Source organism: Capra hircus, chromosome 14 (assembly GCF_001704415.2).
Source record: "Capra hircus breed San Clemente chromosome 14, ASM170441v1, whole genome shotgun sequence".
In the NCBI taxonomy this organism is placed as follows: domain Eukaryota; kingdom Metazoa; phylum Chordata; class Mammalia; order Artiodactyla; family Bovidae; genus Capra; species Capra hircus.
In genome coordinates this window covers 48,252,085-48,273,102 of record NC_030821.1, presented here as the reverse complement: position 1 = coordinate 48,273,102, position 21,018 = coordinate 48,252,085, and the positions used below count along the sequence as shown (strand labels likewise).

Genomic DNA, 21,018 nt, shown 5'->3' with positions numbered 1-21,018 from the left:
AAGAGCTACTCTTTAACGTACCACCCCTCTCCACCAGTCTGCTAAAAGCCGTGATTTTGATCACAATATAGGACTCATGGCAGGGGCTCCTGGTGTCCTGGGTACTCACTTGGGGCCAGAAACTGTGCTGGGTCCTGTCAACCCATACATAGAGCCCTAGACTGTTAACAGCCCCATTTTATAGACGTAAACACTGAGGCTTGGAGAACTCAAGGTTAGCCCATCAGTAAATCACCAAGCTAGGAAATCAGAGGAGAGCTGCTCTGGCTGGAGTGGAGTCAGCAGAGGAGCAAGGAAGAAGGGAAGGAAGAAAGCAGAAATGAGCAGGAAAGCTGTACGATCATGGCAACATCTTCAATGTCTTAGGACTGAATGAGACTTAAGCCCCCAAAAGGACCCCCCATTCCTGTGCCATCTCACATCCACCTTCACTGTGTCCCCCCACCCCGACTTTCTGGGTAGTAGCCAGGAACACACCTGCTGTGCTTGGAGGCGATGCTGCAGTTGAAGCCTCAGCTGGTTGGGCTGGCTCTGCACAAGGCCCGTGGGCCTGAGGCCAGGCCGGGGCTGCATGCGGAGGGTGGCGTAACTGGGCCGCTGTCCCATGGTGTGGAAGCTTGGATCCTGCATGGGCGTGTAGCTGCCCTGGGCCACCTGCGCCTGAGACGCATACTGCTGCGGGAACACGGGGGTCTTCTGCTCTAGCATGAGGCTGGAATCCTGACTGGAGAACTGCTCTGGGTCCACACCTTGGCTCTGAAGAGAAAGCCCCCAGGTGACCAACACATAAATAAAACCAGCAGAAACCGCAGAGTGAACATAAGACCTTCCTCTCACTGCCCTGTCTCTGAAGCTTCTGCTGTTGTACTTATGGCACAAAGGTACTTCTACCCGTCTCCACTTGTCTTCGTAGAAAACGCCTCTTTGTTCAAAAGATCCAGTTACTTGAGGCAGGAAGCAGGGTTCAGGCCTGACTCCCAGCAACCCTTCTTCCCAGGGAAGGGGGAAGTGGTTATAAGTATAGAAAGCCTCCTACTCACACCACCAATCTGACTAAGCTGAACCTGAAAATGCACATGTCCCCCAGGTGTGTTCAGTGTTCTGACTGCTTATTCACTTCAAGTAGACAATTGCCTTGATACCTGGCTGGGGTCAGCAGTGTCGGGGTGCCCACTGCTATTATTCCCATTTTGCAGATAGTTAAACTGAGACTTGGAGATGTGCGGTAAACCAGTCGAGTCTGTGATTTAAGACCTGAGCCACTCATCAATGTGACACACTGCCTGTATCTGACTGTTCTCTATAATCATCAGAATTCCCTACACGGTCCACATTCTGCCACCATCTTCTTCCCTTTTTTTTGGCTGTGTTGGGTCTTTGTTGTAGTGCAGGGGCTTCTCTAGGTGTGGCACAAAGAGTTAGTTGCCCTGTGGCATGTGAGATCTTAGGTTCCTGACCCGGGATCAAACCCACGTCCCCCTGCATTGGAAGGTGGATTCTTAACTGCTGGACCCCCAGGGAAGTACCACCATCTTATTTCCAACTAGATGTATCTAATGTGTTCGTCCTTCTTGACTTCTTAGAGCTACTCCATCTACCTGGCTCAGAATGGAGTGGGTACAGAAAAATCCAGAATTTCCCAGGGGCGACACCTTCAGCCCAGGTGGCCCTAAAATGACTGCAAATCTGGAGGGTGCACTTGGCTCATTCTTTCTTCCTTCTGCTATGAACCTCCCAACATAGAGGAGGGAAGGACCCAACTGCAAAATCATCTCTCAGGTATGCTTTAACCACAGTAACATCCCTGGTTTTCCTTAAGCTAGTCTATCCATGTGAGAGCTGGCCTGGGGCCACCCAGAATCCTGCCCTTAGATCAAGTTTAACCGTGAGAACTGGGCCCATCCTCTTGCACATAATAGTTTAAAAAATGTGGAGCCCACTCATGGGAACCATTCGCTGTTGATTACTGCTCTAAGTATATCCACAAAACTATCTCAGATCTTGAAGTACTGGCCGATCTTTAAAAGAGAAAAAGTTTAAGTAATTTCCATTTTTAAAGAAAACACACAACTCTGATGACTACAAATAAAGCCCATTTGTGTTCTACATTTCCCCAACTTCACCTAGTAATCATTATTTCTATAATTCAGGTAGTATGCATTATAAGGATGGATTTGATGAGACAACATAGAAACACAAATTAAAAAAAAAAGAAGACTGGAGATATTAAATGATGAAATGATACCAGTTTTGACAAAAACAATGCTTGAGTCATGCAGCAACCCCAAGAATCACATCTTTAAATGTCACTTAGACGAAACTCAGGGATGACGATGCTGAATGCTAAATTCTCACCAGCACTAAAGGCAAAGCAAACCAGCCACACAGGAAATGTTTCAACTCCATTTTCCTCTCTTGACTTATTCAGGTTATGCCATGCAACCTCAAGTCATCTCTTTCCATTCTGCTGTTCTCAGTATGAATTGACAAGTCTTAACTCCCACTTCTGTCTGCTGAATGTGGGGATTATGACAAGACTAGTTTTAATGCTTCAGAGAAAGTCTCCCATGACTCGGCACCACCCTTCTCACAGACCCTCACAACACCTCATACGTCCAGGAAGCAGATCAAACCCTGGAAGGTGCTTCTTAGCAGTAAGAAATAAAGATGATTCATGATGAGAAAAGAAGACGACGGCAGGGAGCCTGTGATCTTTCTACGGGAAAACAGGATGCCTGCTTCACATCAATTGGGCTGCGTAGCCAGACTGAGAAAAGTCCTCCAAGTTATTTCATGAGACTCTGTTAGGTTATTGTATTGTTGCTATAAAGTACTCTTAAATGACTTTATGTCACCAACTAAATCAACTATACAGGCTTCCCTGGTGGCTCAGACGATAAAGAATCTGCCTGTAATGCGGGAGATCTGGGTTCGATCCCTGGGTTGGGAAGATCCCCTGGAGAAGGGAACGGGGGCATGGGGAGCGGGGGAAGCAATATAAGCTCATGAAGATCGGCTAACTTCACCTTTAAAGTGACTTCTGCTAACTTATATGCAACTTGTTTTAGCACAAGTAGCTTCCTATCACTAGCTCACAGATATAAGATGAAGGATACTGGTTTTGAGATGGAAGGTTCTAGATCTGAGACAGCAGTGGTCTGTTCCTGGCCTCTCTGCTCCTTGTGTGTTCCTCTCTGCCATAGTCAAGTGACCTGGACTTGAGTTTATGCCTTTTGGCCCAATAAATTCAAATTACAGGTAAAATTAATTCTTGGTCATTTCCATTCTGGGGCAAAAGTTGATTTGGGAGTAACAAGGAGAAGGGGTGACAGGAGACAGGCTCCTGGTTATGAGAGAAGGGCACGTTCTAAAAAGCTGACTGCCATTTATGTGCAAGCAGGAGAGAACAGACATCCGTGTGTCCCTGTGAGCTTGGCCTCCACTAGCCTCGCGGTGCGCCCACCTGGCTGACGAGCTCGGGTATCCCCAGGGCTCTGTCGATCTCCTCCAGGCCATCGAAGTTCCTCAAGGCCAGGTACAGCTGGTCCAGGAGGGCGCCTTCATCACTCGGAGACTCTGCTGCGGGATGTGGACACAGCAAGTCGTCGGGAGAGCTGCCAAATGGCTGCCTGTAAAGAGACAAACTTCGTCTCATGCCCACAGAACAGTGAGTTGATTAGAGAACATTTTTTTCCCCTCCTTAATAACAAAAGTAGTAAAATACAGTACCAGTCAGACACAAACAACAATCCCCACATAACAGATACGTGTTATTTAGTGCCTAACAGAGATAGCTGCGATTCATGGGGTCACAAAGAGTCGGACACGACTGAGCGACTAAACTGAACTGAACTGAACAGAGATAGGGGGCTTCCCTGGTGGCTCAATGGTTAAGAATCCACCTGCCAATGCAGGAGGAGATCTGGGTTTGATCCCTAGGTGGGGGAGATCCCCTGGAGAGGAAATGGCAATCCACTCCAGTTTTCTCTTGCTTGGAGAATCCCTAGGGATGTAACTCAGCAGGAGCCTGGTGAGTTAAAGCCCACGGGGTTGCAAGAGAGTCAGATACAACTGAGCGACTGAACAACAACAGCAGAGACAGGTGAGACATACATTAAGGCACTGGATGTTATGATCATTGTTTTCATTGCTTCTGCTCTAAAACTGGCAAAGCTGAGGCTTGGAAGGCTTGTCAGACTCTGTGGTGGAGAACAGACAGGCAACACTACAAAGTGGGGATTCACCACCGGCCGGGGTGACCACTGTGTTCCCACGAATCCACGATGACGCTTCAAGCGTATGTACTCATATATTTGCCTTGCCCTGAAGCAGTCCAAGGAGTTTCTGGGATTTTAGCAGGAAAGACTAATTGATTACATAGTTTCATTTCTCACAAGGCTTGAATGACCCATCTGAGGGACACAGTGAGCATGAAAGCTCCATTAATTTTTTTGAACTCAGCTACCATTAGACTGCACTTGGCTGGACTAATAGGATATTTCTCCGTCATGGGTAAGTGGGATTTGTAAACATTTATGAAAATCCTCAAGAAGTGTGGCTGTCAGGCTACCAAGTTAGTCACGAAAAGTCGACCATGAACTTGCAGATTACGTCTGTTGTATATTTTAGGCGATAAAACTGTAACACTACAGTCCAAATTCAACGGTATAATAAAGTCCTGTGATTTAAATTAACTGACAACCTTGGGGAGTTAAAAAGAGTTTCTGAGTTACTCAAATATTGAAAGGGGAAATGATCCTCTAATTTGTCCTCTTAGAGGTACTAAGATGGTACTGATGTTTTGTAGAGAATGAAGTTTACAAGTAAGTACCCTTATTCTTAGGGCTTCCCTGGTAGCTCAGCTGGTAAAGAATCTGCCTGCAAGGCAGGAAACCCCAGTTTGATTCCTGGGTAGGGAAGATCCCCTGGAGAAGGAATAGGCTACCCACTCCAGTATTCATGGCCTTTCCTGGTGGCTCAGATGGTAAAGATTCCACCTGCAATATGGAAGACCTGGGTTTGATCCCTGTGTTGGGAAGATCCCCTCGAGGAGGGAATGGCTACCACTCCAGTATTCTTGCTTTGAGAATCCCCATGGACAGGGGAGCCTGGCGGGCTACAGTCCATTGGGTCACACAGTGGGAAACGACTGAACGACTAAGCACAGCACCCTCATTCTTAAGTGATGACAGAGTCACATAGGGATGACACGCCATGTTTTCTAAAGCTAGTTCTGTGCCATTTTGGCTTAGAATCCTGAAATGCTGAGGATTTACGCTAATAGTTTCAAACAGTTCTAACCCAGTGCACTTAGAAATGATCTTCCCTCTTCATTAGCCCCAGTCATTTGTGAAGAAAATCACCCAGTAAGTGTGCCCTTCACGAAACTGTGTGCTTGGAGTCCTTGGCTCTCCGAGCTCACGTCCCATGACCTGAGAGGTTCCATAAGAGGCCTTGCAGCCAGGGCCTCACTTCTCAGGAAGACGTCAAGCACCCGAATAGACTGGGCCCTTCCTGCTTCCACATGCTCCCAGAATTAACTTTCTAAACACAACTGTGATCAGATTACTCTACACTTAGGGAGTGGGAGGAAGGAGCAGATCAGAACAGTGGCGTCAAGGAGGAGAAAAACCACAGTGCTGCATGTCACGGAAGCAAAGAGCAGAGGAAATTCCCCAGAGAGGAATGACCAGCATTCAGATGTGGTACATCTCATGAAAAAAGAGCTCAAGTCAGCCAAGGGGGGATGCTATTTACCACCTTCTCTTAGGCCTGAGACCCATTCCCCAAAGATGCTAGTTATTATTTTCTTTCCCGAGCTTTAATTCATAATTTTCAACTTCTGTTTCTTCACAAGCTTTAAATCCCCACACAGCCAGAGCCCCCACCTCAGGTCTCTACTATGAAATTGAGTCCCTCTTAAGTGGAGTGAGGCTGCAGGAGCTCTGTGGGAAGGCAGGTGCCCTTTATGCATCTGCTGGCGTCAGCTGGAAGAGGAGACCTGTCCGGTACTACGGGAGACAACTCAACCCCAGGGAGGGCACATCCTCATGCTTCCAGAGGGGAAAAAAAAACTACTGCAAACATTTATTGGCATCTAAGTGATTTCCTACATAATAAAATAACCTATTTTTTGGTTTCATGATTTCCTTTTCTTTTTCTAATTAAGAAAGTTAAGCTAATGCATGACCTAGATTCCTACTTTGGTCAAAGCCCTCTTTAACTTGAGCTGGGGCCTTGGGGATACTGTCCTGCTCAGTCTCTCTGATTCTCCTGATACGATGTTGCTAGGTTCCTTTTCCCATTACTGAGCTGACTCACAAAATCCCAGGCCCTGGGACAGGGCGCTGGTGGTGGTGGACACACTCACTTCAGTAAAGCCTAACCTGTCCCAGTGTGGAGCAGAGCCCATGGCTCCCCTGTGGGTCCCCGCTGCCCTGGCCCACTGGCCTTTTCCCGGAAGATGCTGTATACCCACCATAATGCCAAGGCTTCCCATTCTATGTTTCCCACCCTCTTCTGCATCCGTGATTCTTCCCCTCCAGGCTCAGCGTGTCTCCTCCAGTCACCCCTGGCCATGCCCACTCTGCTCTCGACTCCAGGACCACTCACGGTGCTCTGCTGACTTGATGCCAGCATTTACTTACAAACCTCAACTGTGCCTGGTGAGCATCTTTAGTCTCTGTTGGCTTGGTATCCAAACTGTGTAAGTTCAGCAAGTTCCCAGTTGGTGAAAATAAAAGGTTCTTGATCTAGCCAGGTTATCATACCTTATGCTCAGAAAAATACATTTTTATGTTCATAAAAATACATTGCATTGTGGCTTGGTATCATAAATTTGGGCATACCATGAGTTACAACACTTCTTTGAGAAACATCATAATATGTCTGGCTTATAGAAAAAATAGTGATCTGGACTTTCAATTTCACCTTTATAAATGACTGCCAATATGATGGAGAAAATTTTTTCTTACATTTTGGGCAATTATAAATATAGTTACAATCTAGATGGTGGCTGACAAATATAGTATTAAGACAAGGATGAAATTCAGAGGAATAAACGGAAGAACACACAGAAGCCCCAGGCTGGCAAAGTAGTAAGGAATGAGCTGGCAGAAGACAGGTCCATCATCAATAAAAATCTTTTTTTAAAAAAAATTTATATTCTATTTGAGTATAGTCTATTAACGATGTTTTGATAATTTCAGGTGGACAGCAAAGAGACTCAGCCATACATATTTATCTCCCTCAACCCCCCTTCCCATCTAGGATGCCAAATAACATTGAGCAGAGTTCCCTGTGTAGGTACTTGTTGGTTATCCATTTTAAATATATACATGTCCATCCCAAACTCCCTAACTATCCTCCCCGCCCCAACAACCATTAAGTTTGTTCTCTAAGTCTGTGAGTCTCTTTCTGTTTTGTAAATAAATTCATTTGTATCATGTCTTTTTAGATTCTACATATAAGGGATGTCATATGATAAAAAACCTTATTTCTTGAAATCTATACTTTTATTTATTTATAGACTACCAGGACATTAAAGATGGTGATAAGGGGAAAAAGACAAATTCTGAGCTATTGTTTGAGAAATTGGAACATTATCATCACTTTTTACTTGTATTTTCAAAATTTTGCAAAAAAGTAGCAGCTATATGATGCTGCTACTATATGATGAGAAAGTAGTACTATATGATGAGAAATTAATAGTCAACCACGAAAACTTACTCTTAGACACATTACAAACAAAAGAACACCAAATTAACTCAGAAATTCTGAACTTAATGTGAAAGAAAGTCTTTCATGAAAGGCAGCTACTGTTCACTTTTACATACATCCAACAGAAATTATAAAAAAATCATCTATACATTTGGGGCTATATTTTAAACATCTTTTACCTGCCAGATGAATAAAAGGAAAAAAAAAAACCACAATGAAATGATAGCCAATGGAAATAAAATTATAAATAAATGAGGGTGTGAATATGTTAGAAATTTAAGGGCTAAACTACTCTCTTTTTGAAATGTGTATATATAAACTAATGCTGGGTTCATGAAACATTAAAAAATCTATTCCTAAATAGGTAGGCAGTAAAAATATAAAATATTAACGGTGATATTAATGCTTACAAGGGGGATTTAAAAAAAACTGCTTTTCTTTTATTTAAAAAGAGAGATGTGGTTGGAACCCTTGTTGTCCCTCATCTCTGGATTTCTATGACAATAAGACTACCATAAATTTGGTCATAAATTTCTTCTAACTGAATTATTTAAAATAAAAGAAGAGGAGTTAAGTGGCTAGAAAAGCTGAAATAACTTTAAAAATGGTAAAAATGTTCTGTTCTGTCCACAGAGTTCTTATACAAAGAAAACTGACAGTAACACCAATATGAGAACAGGGTCAGAGCAGAGTCACAGAAATGCCCCCAGCACACCGAACAGCTGACTCTGTAATTGGCTTCAGCATGTACTCTGGATTTCTCCTCTTTTGCTTTTTAGTTGTTGCTGCTGTTTGGCCTCCCTGCATGGCTTGTGGGATCTTAGTTCCCTGTTCAGGGATTGATCCCATGCCCCCCTGCCATGGAAACGCAGAGTCCTAACCACTTGCCTGCCAGAAAGTCCCCATTTTTGTTTTAACAGAACCCTCCTCGACTTGGGCAACAGTGAAAATCCTAACTTTGGGCCTAGTTTTCCCCTAGAAATTAATCTTAGATATTTCATCCAAAACCAGCTCTCAGGGGTTGGGTTTACTTTTACTATGTGCAAGTTTCCATGGACATGGGTATGTTTTTAACAAACCAAATAAACATATTTAGAAAATGCACATACTCACTGATACCATGAAATCAGACTTAAAGAGCTGGAAGGACCCTCAGAAAGTACCGCCTCTAAGGATGACTACAGTGGTTATTTATATGATGCTCTATTCCCAAGCAAACCCAGTGATGCAGGCCACACACCGCCCTTGGTACCCAGTCCAGTAAGGGCCACTCTGACTGTGGTTCTTCTGATGTTCCCCCCTGCAAAGTATAGTGGAGGACCAGCGGCGCTAGCATCATTTGGGGCTTGTCAGAGACGTAGAATCCTGGACTCCACTCAGAACTGCTGTCCAATGAGACCCCGGAAGTGGTGCACAGGCACCGGGGGTCTGAATACACTAGTTTCTCCTACTAAGCGAATGGAATATAGCTGGTGAGCACCTTCTCTTATCTCCCTAAACAGCTGTTAAGCAGTTGCCCTGGTCTTTTCTTTCAGTGAAATAACTAGTTCCCAGCTTTTTCTCACCCAGCCTATTGCTAAGCTCATATTCATCTTACGCTATTTTTATTTTTTAAACTTCACTGAGTGCCCTGAATCCTGCATCATTCTCTTAAGATACAGAACAAAAACAGGCTCCACAACACAATTCTGAGCTAGGCAAAAGCATTTCATCCCAGGGTAGGGGTCATTTTAAAACCTGTTTGTTTTTTTAAACACAAGAACCTCTGGAAATATTCTGCCCTTATGAAATTTCAGAAACTCTGCTTTTATTATTAGTGAATTTGATAAAAGTACTTTATAATTTTAGATTTGAACAACCTCCAAAGGACAAAATAGTTCAGTCTGCAGCAAGGTCCTCGCTAGCCTCCAACCTGAACTCTCTACATGCGAGCCTCAAAACCAAATTCCTCCAGTTTGTTTCCTAATGTTTACTTCCCAGAACACACTGCCTGCATCCTTTATGTGCCCATGCTGACTCCTGCTTAGTATGCGAATTATCTCCCTGCCTTGGGGCTCTGTGCCCACCCAACTGGGTGAGCAGCACCATCACACAGGCCTCAGGGTCACCTGCGAGACACTTGCTTCCAGTGCTTTGCTAACCCTGAGATTAGCATATAACACAACTGTGATGTTGTCTTTCCAGGGAATAATGGAACAACCACCTTCGAACTAAAACTTGAGCAACACCTAAGCCCCCAGGGACAGGTGGATTTTATCCTGAAGAGTCGAGGCTTGCTGTGCCACGGCCACAAGAAAGAGCTGAGTGTGTGTGTGTGTGCGTGCGTGCGTGCGTGCGTGTGTGCGTGTGTGTTGGGGGTGGTGGTGGTGGTGCTGGGCTGCTCCACCAGAAGCAAGAGTCAGTCACTGATTTACAACTGCAAAGAATCCAGATACTGGAACTCCCAAATCAAGAAATGTCGAAACAAAGGATGAATGTCATGTTTAAAGACATAAAGGTGGAATCAAAAATAAGCAAACCATAAGAGACCATGAAAAATAATAAGGCAAATAGAACTTCAGGAATGAAGAATGTAATTGGATCAAATATAGCTAAAGAGATAATTAATGAAATATACATATGAATAAATTATCCTCAGTGTAGTACAGAGAGACAAGCAGATGGAAAATGGAAGATGGATAAAGAAATAAGGAGGGTATGAGTTCTAAAAAAATCTAACGTAGAAAGTTAACGTGTCTTGCCAGAATCCCAGAAAGAAAGAATAAAGAAAATGGAGGTGTGGCAGTATAGAAAGATAATGGCTAAACTTTCTAGAACTGATCAAACACATGTATTGACAGATTTTAAAAAAACAAGCACAAGATATACCAAACACCAAGTAGTATAAACAAATCAATTCACACCTAGACACACTACAGTAAAACTACCGTATAGCAGTTACAGAAATATTTCAAAAGCAATTAGAAAAGATTGCCTACACAGAAACAAAAATGATTAGACTAATAATCAGAATCAAAAAACTCAATCAAACTTGATCATATATACCACTTTCTTTTTCAAAAAACTTCAACAGCTTAAAGAAAAAAGGCCAAATGCTTCAGAGTCTAGAATTTATGACCCTCTACAAATCTGTTCCATTATTAATCTACTCTTCCAGTCAAATCTTCTGATACTGTTTTTTTAATGTGGTAAAGTATATGAAACATAAAACTAGACTATTCTGTTACCCTAAACACATTGTGTTGCTTCTGAAACCTCTAGGCCTCTGATTATACTGCTTTTGCCAGATGAACTGGCTTCCTGCCATCTCTGCCTACTGAAATGATACCTTTGTTTTACATTTTTTAAAATCTCTCGGTCACACTGCGTGGCATGTGGGATCTTAGTTCCCTGACCAGGGATTGGACTTGTGCCCTCTGCACTGGAAGTATGGAGTCTTAACCACTGGACCCCCAGGGAAGTCCCAACGACACCACTTCTCATCAACTCTGAAGCTTTCCCCAATCACCCCGATTGAATGATCACCCCATTTGCAGTACATGCTAGCTCATATTAGTTATTAGTCTACATATTTTATTTTCCAACTAAACTGCAGCATCTTTGAAGGCATATGCTCAGTCAAACTGATTTTTGGATTCCACTCCCTCTCTTACCTCCTGCACTCCCAGACCAGTAAGTGATATAGTTTGAATACATGAAAACGCGTCAGGCACCAAGTGTTTAAAAGGATAAGATTAACTTCTGGCCTAGGGTGGAGATAACTCCTGGAACTCATGAACTCTGCTCTCTGGGACCTCCTGAGTGCTCACCTGTTCTGGCTGGCAAACGGTGCCTGGTCTATTGGCAGAATGCTCTCAGGCCAGGGGGCGGTCTGATTTGGAGGTGCTTGTTGTTGGCTATACTGAGGGCCCCCCATGTTCATCTCCAGTTCAGATGGCCCTGAAAAGGGAGAAGAAAACAACCCCTGAATCTTACAACTTGTAATTAGCGAAATGTCTGTTTTGGAATAGAAAGAGAAATACCTGGCTGATAGAAAAGACAGAAATAATAATAATTAGGTGGAAATAATAAGACAGAATTTTTGTTCTGAAATAGAACAAAAGGGCAATAAACAGCAAGGCTAATCACCCACTTTGAGACTCTAGATGAGCAGTTCCAAACCCCTTGTACTCAGGAATTTTTACGCTAAGTCACTTCAGTTGTGTCCGACTCTGTGCAACCCCATGGACTGTAGCCTGCCAGGCTCCTCTGTCCATGGGATTCTCCAGGCAAGAATACTGGAGTGGGCTGCCACGGCCTTCTCCAAGGAGTTTTTATACTCTTATTAATGTACAGGCTTTTGTGTAAGTGGGATGTATCTTACTGCTATTTACTGTATTGAAAATTAAAACTGGAAAATAGAAAAAAAAGATTCTTAATTCATTTAAAAATCATCATAATAAATCTACTATGTTATAAACAAGACTTTTCTTCCAGTAGTATTGAGACATAATTGACATACAGCATTATGTGAATTTAAGGTGTACAGCACCATGATCTGACTTACATACATCATGAAATAATTATCACATTAAATTTAGTGAACATCCATCATCTCAAGTAGATACAAATGAAAAAAAAAGAAAAAAAAATCTTTTCCTTGTGATGAGAACTCTCAAGAGGATTTACTCTAACAACTTTCATATATAACATACAGCAGTGTTAGTTATATTGATCATGTTATACATTACATCCCTAGAACTTATCTTACAATGGAAGTTTGTGCCTTTAAACCAGCTTGCCTTTCTCTGCTCTCCCCTACCTCTGGTAACCACAAATCTGACCTATTTTTCTATGAGTTGTTCATTTGCAACACAGATAAGATTTTTTTTAAAGCCAACTTTATTATGTATCCATGAGAGAATAATAATATCTTTATATTATTATGAGAATAGTTTTGGTCTTGCAGATCCCCTAAAAGGGCATCAAGGTCCCGGACATAATTTTGCGAAGTGCTGGTCTTAGTAAGACAGGAGTAGAAAGAGGGCTCAGACAACTCAGACATGCTCTTTCTTAGAAACTCTTTGTAGAGGTTTAAAGCTAATGCATGATATGAGCTCTTTAATGATTTTATTATCACTGTCTATGGACTTGTCTTCCATTACAATAGGTTTTCTGTTGAGTTCACAGCTTTTATGAGTTTATTAAAAATCAGAGCAATTCAGCTACACAATGAAGCTCATAGAGCCATTTTTCAAGCTCAAAAGCTATATGTCATTCACGAAGAAGGATGAGGATAAATGAAATTTCTGGACAGAAAGGATTTACTATGATGATTTTTAAATGAATGAATTAAGTATTTTAGAAATTTCCCAGCGTATTTCTGCATGGAAATCTGGCCATTTTTAGTATTTTTCATGCAAGTCTCAAATTACGTGAATTTATACTCGGGAATCGTGCATTATTAATTGGAAGTACACTCTCCATAGAAAGGCAACATGAATGTCATCTCAGAAACAATAAGCTAAAATGTGCTGAGCAATTAAACAACTAGAAGAGAAAACCGATGCCAGGGTGGGATGACCATTCTGCATTATTATGTCAAAACCATCCTGGCATCTTTCTGGTAATGACTTAGCGCTTACTCATCCTGCACTGGGCTTCCCCAGTTCTCAGTGGTAAATCTGCCTGCCAATAATGCAGGAGACGCAGGTTCCATCCCTGGGTCGGGAACATCCCCTGGAGGAGGAAGTGGCACCCACTCCAGTATGCTTGCCTGGGAAATCCCATGGATGAGGAGCCTGGCTGGCTACAGTCCATGGGGTGGCAAAGAGTTGGACACAACTTAGTGACTAAATAATAACAACATTCTGCACTATCTAAGTATATGAAAAAGCACATAAACATGACCTTATCTGAATTATGGCAACAGGCAAGTGGAAGGTTAGTATGTCAATATTAAGAAATAAGAATGAGCTACATTAAGTTTAAAAAAAATCGTTTATTGAGATATAATTGACATACTATATACTTAGCTCACTTAAAGTGTATGATTCAGTGTCTATTAGTGTAGCTGCAGAGCTGTACAACCATCCCAATGATCAATTTTAGGACGTTTTCATCCTCCCACCCCCCAAAAACCTCATGATGTAATTAGGAGTCACTCTCCATTCTCCCCACAAAGCCCCAGCCCTAGGAACCCACTAATCTTCTTTATCTACAGTTTTGCTTGTTTTGGACATTTCATATAAATGGTATCAAACAATGTGTCTGATCATTAATTTTAATAACATGTGAACTGTATCCAACAGAATTCTAGTGATCCTTATATTTTCTGAGTTGCTCTATAAGACCTTGCTCTTTCAGTGAAGACCTGGGAGAGTCTTGTTTAACAGTCTAGGGTGAAATGTGCTGTGCTTAGTCGTGTCTGACTTTTTGTGACCCCATGGACTATAGCCCGCCAGGCTCCTCTGTCTGTGGGATTTTCCAGGCGAGAATACTGGAGTGGACTGCCATTTCCTTCTCCAGGGGATCTTCCTGACCCAGGGATTGAACTCGTGTATCTTACATCTCCTGCCTTGGCAGTGGACTCTTTACCACTGTGTCCCACCTAGTCTAGGGTGGTGCCCAGAAATCTGCATTTTTAGGTCCTGATGACCATGTAGAGTCAGGGACACTGCTGCACCGTTGAAATGCTTCTTTAAAATATCATCTATATGATATTTCTAGTGTTACAGTGTAAACCACTCCCTGCAAAAGTTGAAATCGGATAGTTTCAAACAAAAACGAAACATCATAAAGGTAGTGAGTTATCTTATTTTACTGGAAAACCTGCAATTCTATGGCCCTGTGCAGAGATCTTCAGCAAAGTCCCACATATGATAGCCTGACACGGGGCAGTGGGGAGCAGTGGCGGGGGGTGTTCTCTAAACCGCAAATGACAAGCCTGACAGAACTTAAGGAGCTGTTCCTCTCTCCTTCTAAGAATGCATCAAATTGAAAAGCAAAGAGTACAGGAACCACCTTACCCATATTCATGACCTGAGGTTGAAGCATCTGTCTTTGGCCAGGCTGGCTGTTGGGTCTCATGGGGATGCTGGCTGTTGGATTCCGAATCATACCTCCTTGGATCGGCCGGCTCATGGCATTGCTGGTAGCAGCACAGGTGACCCTCACGGCAGGACTCTGGGGCGCCCACTCCCCAGACGGCATGGTGGGCCGGGCAGCATTGCTGCCAAGCATGCCTACAGGCGCGGCAGAGAAGACAGAGGTGTGGTGACTGGAAACATAGTCAACACGCAGGAACACGAGACGCTCTTATTCTACATGAGACAGACAGTTGTTCTTAATACACAGTTAACCCAACAGCTCACGCCCTCGCTGGGCCAGATGCGAGCCTTGGGTAAGAAACACAAGCCGGCAATTACTATGAAGTTTTTCACAACACAGACTTGCCACTCTTTACAGTTCGGAAAAGCTGTTAAAGTTGTTCCCATATGTACTTAGAGACAGGTGCTGTGGCGTGTGGATAACCCCAACTTCCTTCCTCAGGAAGTGAATCACATTAGCTGATATACACGTCATTGCTTTACTTTCCAAAAGGGAGGTGAGGCCAAGAGAAACAAGGTAAAAACTGATAATCAATCTTCTAATTCTAAACCGAAATCACAGAGAATATCCCGCGAAGCCTTGGCCAGACTTTAAATCACAAATCCATTTCTGAGCATTACAATTTGTTAAGCTTCAAAGCTGACTGAGACAGCCTTGGAAGCCGGGAGAATGAGAGCATCTTTCCCCTCTGGTTCTTTGTGGTCATGGCAAGGAAGCGCCGGCCGCCTCGGTGTGCCTGGACCACCTTGTTGCTGGTGATGTAGATCTAGACTGGGTAGGGACCGATTTGTAAAAATCCTCTTACGCTTGAGATAGTAACAGCTGCGCGACCACACACACCAGCGAGAGGAGCGCACACTGCCGGCAGATCACGTGCTTGCTCTCTCTGGCCCCAGGATGCTGGCGATGGCCAGACATGGGCTAAAACTTGGTATCCTAAAGGGGAAGAACCCCAAGTGAGGACCCTTCATTCTGAAGTGTTTAATAAAGGATGTGCAACAGTTCTGCTTTCAAAGATGTGACTTGCATTGACTTTAATTATGATAAATAACTGAAAACAGGGTATATTTCTGAAATGGGGAGAGCATGTATTGTGGGTGGTTTTTCACTGGCGAAATGAGAATGTACCTCATCAGGACGGTGAAGAGTTAAGTGTAATTAGACTGAACAAGTTAGGACAATATTATATTAGTACATATTTTAAAAACCATTTGAAGACTAGGCTTGAATGATATAAAGATATGGGAGAAAAGATATTTTCTTTTTCAAAAAATCTATTATCTAATCAATATAACAAGATTATATAAAGTCTAGAAAGCAGAAGGGAAAGTAATCCATAATTTGAAATATTAATGTAATTATAACCAGGGTAGTCTCTTTCATTTTTTTTTCTTTTTTTTTTTTTTAAAGCAAAGCACAGATATTGCTTGATCTTTATAGTCTGGATGCCAGGCATCCCCAGGCTGCCTAGATTTGAATATAGGTATGTCCCCAAATTCTTAATGTTTCTCCAAGAACCCAGACGTTGCATTTCACTGATAAGGAGCCACTTTTAATAAACTATTGGCTCCTTTTCTCTGACAGAATTTCATGTGAGTCAACATTTTATGTATAAAATCAATACTTTATCTTAAAAATAATATAAGATTAATGTGGCATTGTTTCTGCAAATAAATAAATTAGTGATGTAGTCAGTGTCTGGCACATTTAGTAGGCACCCAGTAAATATTTGTTGAACGAATAAACTATTTTAACACAATATAGCTCACATTTCCCATGTGAACTGCTTACCAACAACAGAAAGTTAGAAGAAAAAAAAAATCCATCTTTTTTCTTTCAACTGAACTCTTATTTTCACTTATCTGAATGGAAATCTGATTACAGGGATGACACACTAAGCTAAAAAAATGCCAAGAATTAAAACCTATGAATATAAGTTTTTCTTTTAACATGTTTCTTTCAATGCCTTTGTCTGCAGTTATAAATGGTGAGCAGGACTTCATTAGAATGCTCAGCATCCTAAGGGTGCAAGATACCCAGGGGGTACAGAACATGGTGGTTATAGCCATCAGTGCTGCTGCAATGATTCCTAGCCTGAACCGGAAGGAGGTTTGGGAGTATGGCAGCTGCTATGGGGATGACTACCACTTAGGAATATGCATGGGAAACTTGGCAGACACCTTAAGGGTCAAACTAGATCACAGGCAACCTTATACATTTTAAAAAATGGAGTTCTTGGATCAGCTACTATTAGGTTAAGCACACTACCACTTAAAATTCATTTTCTTAATTAATATTTTTCAGAATGAGAACTGCTATTGTTACAAGTATAAAAAGGTTGGTGGAATTTTATACTTACATTCTGAAATTCATGAAACACAAATCATCAATTAATAGGAAGTTTTGGGGTTATCCTGGATTGGAAAGATCTCCTAGAGAAGGGAATAGCTACCCTCTCCAGTATTCTTGTCTGGAGAATTCCATGGACAGAGGAGCCTGGAAGGCTATAGACCATGGGGTCACAAATCGGACACGACTGAGCGATTAACACTGATAGACTTTTGGGGTTATCAGCAGATTATCACAATATTCTCCATAAACCACTACAAGGTCTAAAATAGTAACTGGAACAGTAGTGAAATAAGCCTTTACTGCAGGATTAGCGAGCAACTAGAACCCTTGTGAAAACAATGATCACAGCATAAAAAGGTCAGCCTACCGGGAGGCTTTCCAATTCTTCACATACCATGCTCATAGTGAAAATCTGCAGAATTTTCTTACATTCAAATGTGTTTCTAGCATAAAAAATTTCACACGAAAAATTCTATTACTTGGATGTGGAGGAATACATCATTAAGTTGAATAACCCACCGATAAAAAGTTAACAGCACATTTGAGCCCTTACCTGTGCTACTGTTCCCTAAATTTCCTTGGTTTCCTATCATCCCTTGATTACCCATCATTCCTGGCTGAGGTATCACTGAGTAGGGACTACTGTTTCTGATTGGTGGGAAAGGTCCAGCACCCGTTGGGCTTTGCAATGTGATGTCAAGTGGGAAATTCTGGTTTGGCAATAACCTGCCCAGTTGCCCTGGTCGTGGGTTATTAAAAGCTAAGGAGAAAACAAATGAAAATTGAAGGTTAATAGAGGATAATGGAAAATAGTAACAGAAGCAGTGTTCAGGGGAAATGTCGTTTGTAAAATCACAAAGGTATGCATGTCTGGGACCAGCTGCTTATTAGGTAAAGACAAATTCACAGGCAAAAAAAACATGGGGCGTCCAAACACAGACTTGCAATCTAATCAACACGTCTCTAATTTACTTCTTGACAACTTCACAGAGCAATAAAGCAAAGGAAAAAAAAATAGGAGAACATGTCTATTATTTACTATATTTTTCTCCCCAATATCAACTTCTAATATTCAATTGTATTTGCTAAGTAAACTACAAATATGTTTTTCATACATTATTTGAATTTAGAAATACTGTTTTGTCACAGCTGTGAAGCCATAAATATTTCCAAATGCACCAAACTTGGACACATGTGGTTTGGACTGAGACTGTCATATTTTAACTGGATTTTCCTAGGAAGAGAATTAGGCTAAAAATGTCTATTCTCATTGAAAGTTAGAAGTCTTTAAGTGTGAACTCTGGTACCAAAAGTCAGTATTAAAGCTCTCAGGCCCTGTCAGGCCCTGTTAAATCTTCTAAAGGCCTGTTAATTCTTCTAAATACATATTCTTTGAATTCCAGATTTATTTATATTTGAAATGGGTTCTATGATTAGTTTATAAGAGTTTATTGTGTAGTAAGCACTACATCAATGCACTATACTACCAGACAGACAGTTATTTGGTGTTTTTACAAGAACAAAGATATTGTGGATTACAATTCATAGAGCAAATTTACAAAATAATATCAAGCAGTTTATTTTCTCTGAATGATATAAACACAGCATGAAACAGAACATTTAAAACATACTAACGTCCTTAACAATCACTAAGAGAAATAAAATATTTAGAAGAATTATCATTTGGAATGAAAATTATGGATATGCTTAATCTGACTTTCTCAGGTTTAGCTACCTGGATGCTATTCAATAGTCTGACCACCACCAGGAGGTACAGAAAGGGGAGAACTTTCAGTAACTCCTCTGGGTCTTAAGCATAAGCTCGGTAGAGCGTTTGTTATTCACGTCTCAACTCTCTGACTTTGTGATCTCTCATGGGCCATAAGCAACATTCCATTCCCAAACAAATTGGCAGGTCTCACACATAAGCAGCATAAACTCTATTTTGTTTTACTCTTTTCAGAAAGATCAGGAATCACTTTAAGAAAAGGTCTATTAATCAAAGATATGTTGTAATTTGGTTGATGGTTGCCATTTCTGATTTGAGAACAGATGCTAAGCTTTGTGGAGAAGGCAATGGCAACCCACTCCAGTTCTCTTGCCTGCAAAATCCCATGGACGGAGGAGCCTGGTAGGCTGCAGTCCATGGGGTTGCGAAGAGTCAGACACGACTGAGCGACTTCACTTTCACTTTTCACTTTCATGCATTGGAGAAGGAAATGGCAACCCACTCCATTGTTCTTGCCTGGAGAATCCCAGGGACGGCGGAGCCTGGTGGGCTGCCGTCTATGGGGTCGCACAGAGTCGGACACGACTGAAGCGACTTAGCAGCAGCTAAGCTTTGGGTCAAACTGTATCAGAAGAGGGAAAAATCATTATGTTCATCATCTGAGCACTAAAGAAGTTCTCTATCTTTCTACAAGATATATCCCTCATTCAGGAAAGATATTTTCTTCTCCTAAAAGCTACTGGATAACTTTAGGGAATTATGAAGTTTGTAAACCAAGTAAGTGTTCACACACTTCACTAAGTAAAGAAAGACTTCATCTTAAACCTACAAAAACATAAAATAAAAGGGAATTTCCTGGTGGCCTGGTGTTTAGGAAAAGGGGCTTTCACTGCTATGGCCCACATTCAACCTCTGGTTGGGGAACTGAGATCCTGCAAGCTGTGAAGGATGGAAAAAAAAACAAAAGCAATACAAACTGTATCTTATAAAATAGTCTAAGGTCGTCTAGCTTTATATCACACTAATTAAACTCAAGATGCATTTGGAAACCATTTCTGTGAGAAATTTCCATGTAAAACTGATATTTATATGAGGATTCCAAAGAGATAGGACAAGATGTTTTTAATGTGTATAGCCCTTTCATGTATAAAGATTTACAATTCTGGTTAAGAAATTTTTACTACTGAGTGTATTATTCCTAAAAAGTCAGCATAACTTTCTAAGTTTTTATCTTTTAAGTGTTTAGTCTTGTATTAAGACACATAAAATCTATTTTAAACTCCATTTCTGAAGACAGTAACTGAAATGAAGAGAACTTTTATCCAAAGAAACTTTTCCAACATCCAAAGAACTTTTATCCACGCAGGTCAGTCTCACTGTGTTGACTCAACCACAAGAGCCTGCAGAAAGGCCACGTTGACTAGAATCCACTCTGACTACTGTTTTGAAGGGGCGGGACAGTAGATGGTGCTATTTGACCATAGAAACTGTGAAGTGACTAAGCTGTTTGCATCAGATTTCAGTAATCCGTTTCTGATGGTGATTACATGGGAATTTCTTGGCATAACCGTCAACACCCCATACTCACTGCTCTGTGGGATTCGCATCGCTGTTTTCTGGGCTCCGACAGGTGTCACGGGACTGCTTTCAGCCGTGAGTTGCATGAGGTCATTGATGATGGCTTGCTTGTCAACTGATCCAGCAGGGGCGCCTGGCCTCGTGTCCGGGAAAAGCTGCGGTAATTGACTATTCTGCAAATCATCCAAAATCTCCTCCAAGTTGTCCAGCTCACTGCCAGGCTGCAGTTAACAAACAGAAGAGTTTATCCAGTCCTACACTAAGAGTGGGCGCCGCAGGCCCATGTGCAATTACAGCCCTGATGGATACAAGGAACCAGAGCCAAATGAGATGCGGACACATGCGAACCTCAGGCCTCACTGTTTATTGATCATCTTTAACAACAACAAAAAATTAAATTGACAAAAGGACAAATAATTTAATCTCCTGCTCCTTAATTTCCTCCTTGGTAAAAAGAGATGACTGAATTAGAAAGAAAGCTCTCTTCCAGCACTGGGATTCATTGGCGATTTATAAATTCCCCTTTATTTTATGCTAATAATTCAATTAAT

General features: G+C 41.8%; 1 protein-coding gene across 9 annotated transcripts in view; it reads right to left on the bottom strand.

The window, feature by feature from the left end:
• Nucleotides 1–21,018, bottom strand: part of NCOA2 (nuclear receptor coactivator 2) — a 283,938-nt gene that overhangs the window by 15,203 nt on the left and 247,717 nt on the right. For 8 of the 9 annotated variants that reach the window (XM_018058425.1, XM_018058430.1, XM_018058427.1 and 5 more), the window contains 6 exons: nt 20,478–20,688; nt 17,714–17,920; nt 14,727–14,942; nt 11,529–11,658; nt 3,464–3,629; nt 478–756 (listed from right to left, as the gene is read on the bottom strand). In XM_018058425.1, the coding sequence (XP_017913914.1) occupies nt 478–756; nt 3,464–3,629; nt 11,529–11,658; nt 14,727–14,942; nt 17,714–17,920; nt 20,478–20,688 (1,209 nt within the window). The remainder of the gene's footprint in view (nt 1–477; nt 757–3,463; nt 3,630–11,528; nt 11,659–14,726; nt 14,943–17,713; nt 17,921–20,477; nt 20,689–21,018) is intronic. The other variant, XM_018058431.1, reaches the window with a different exon arrangement.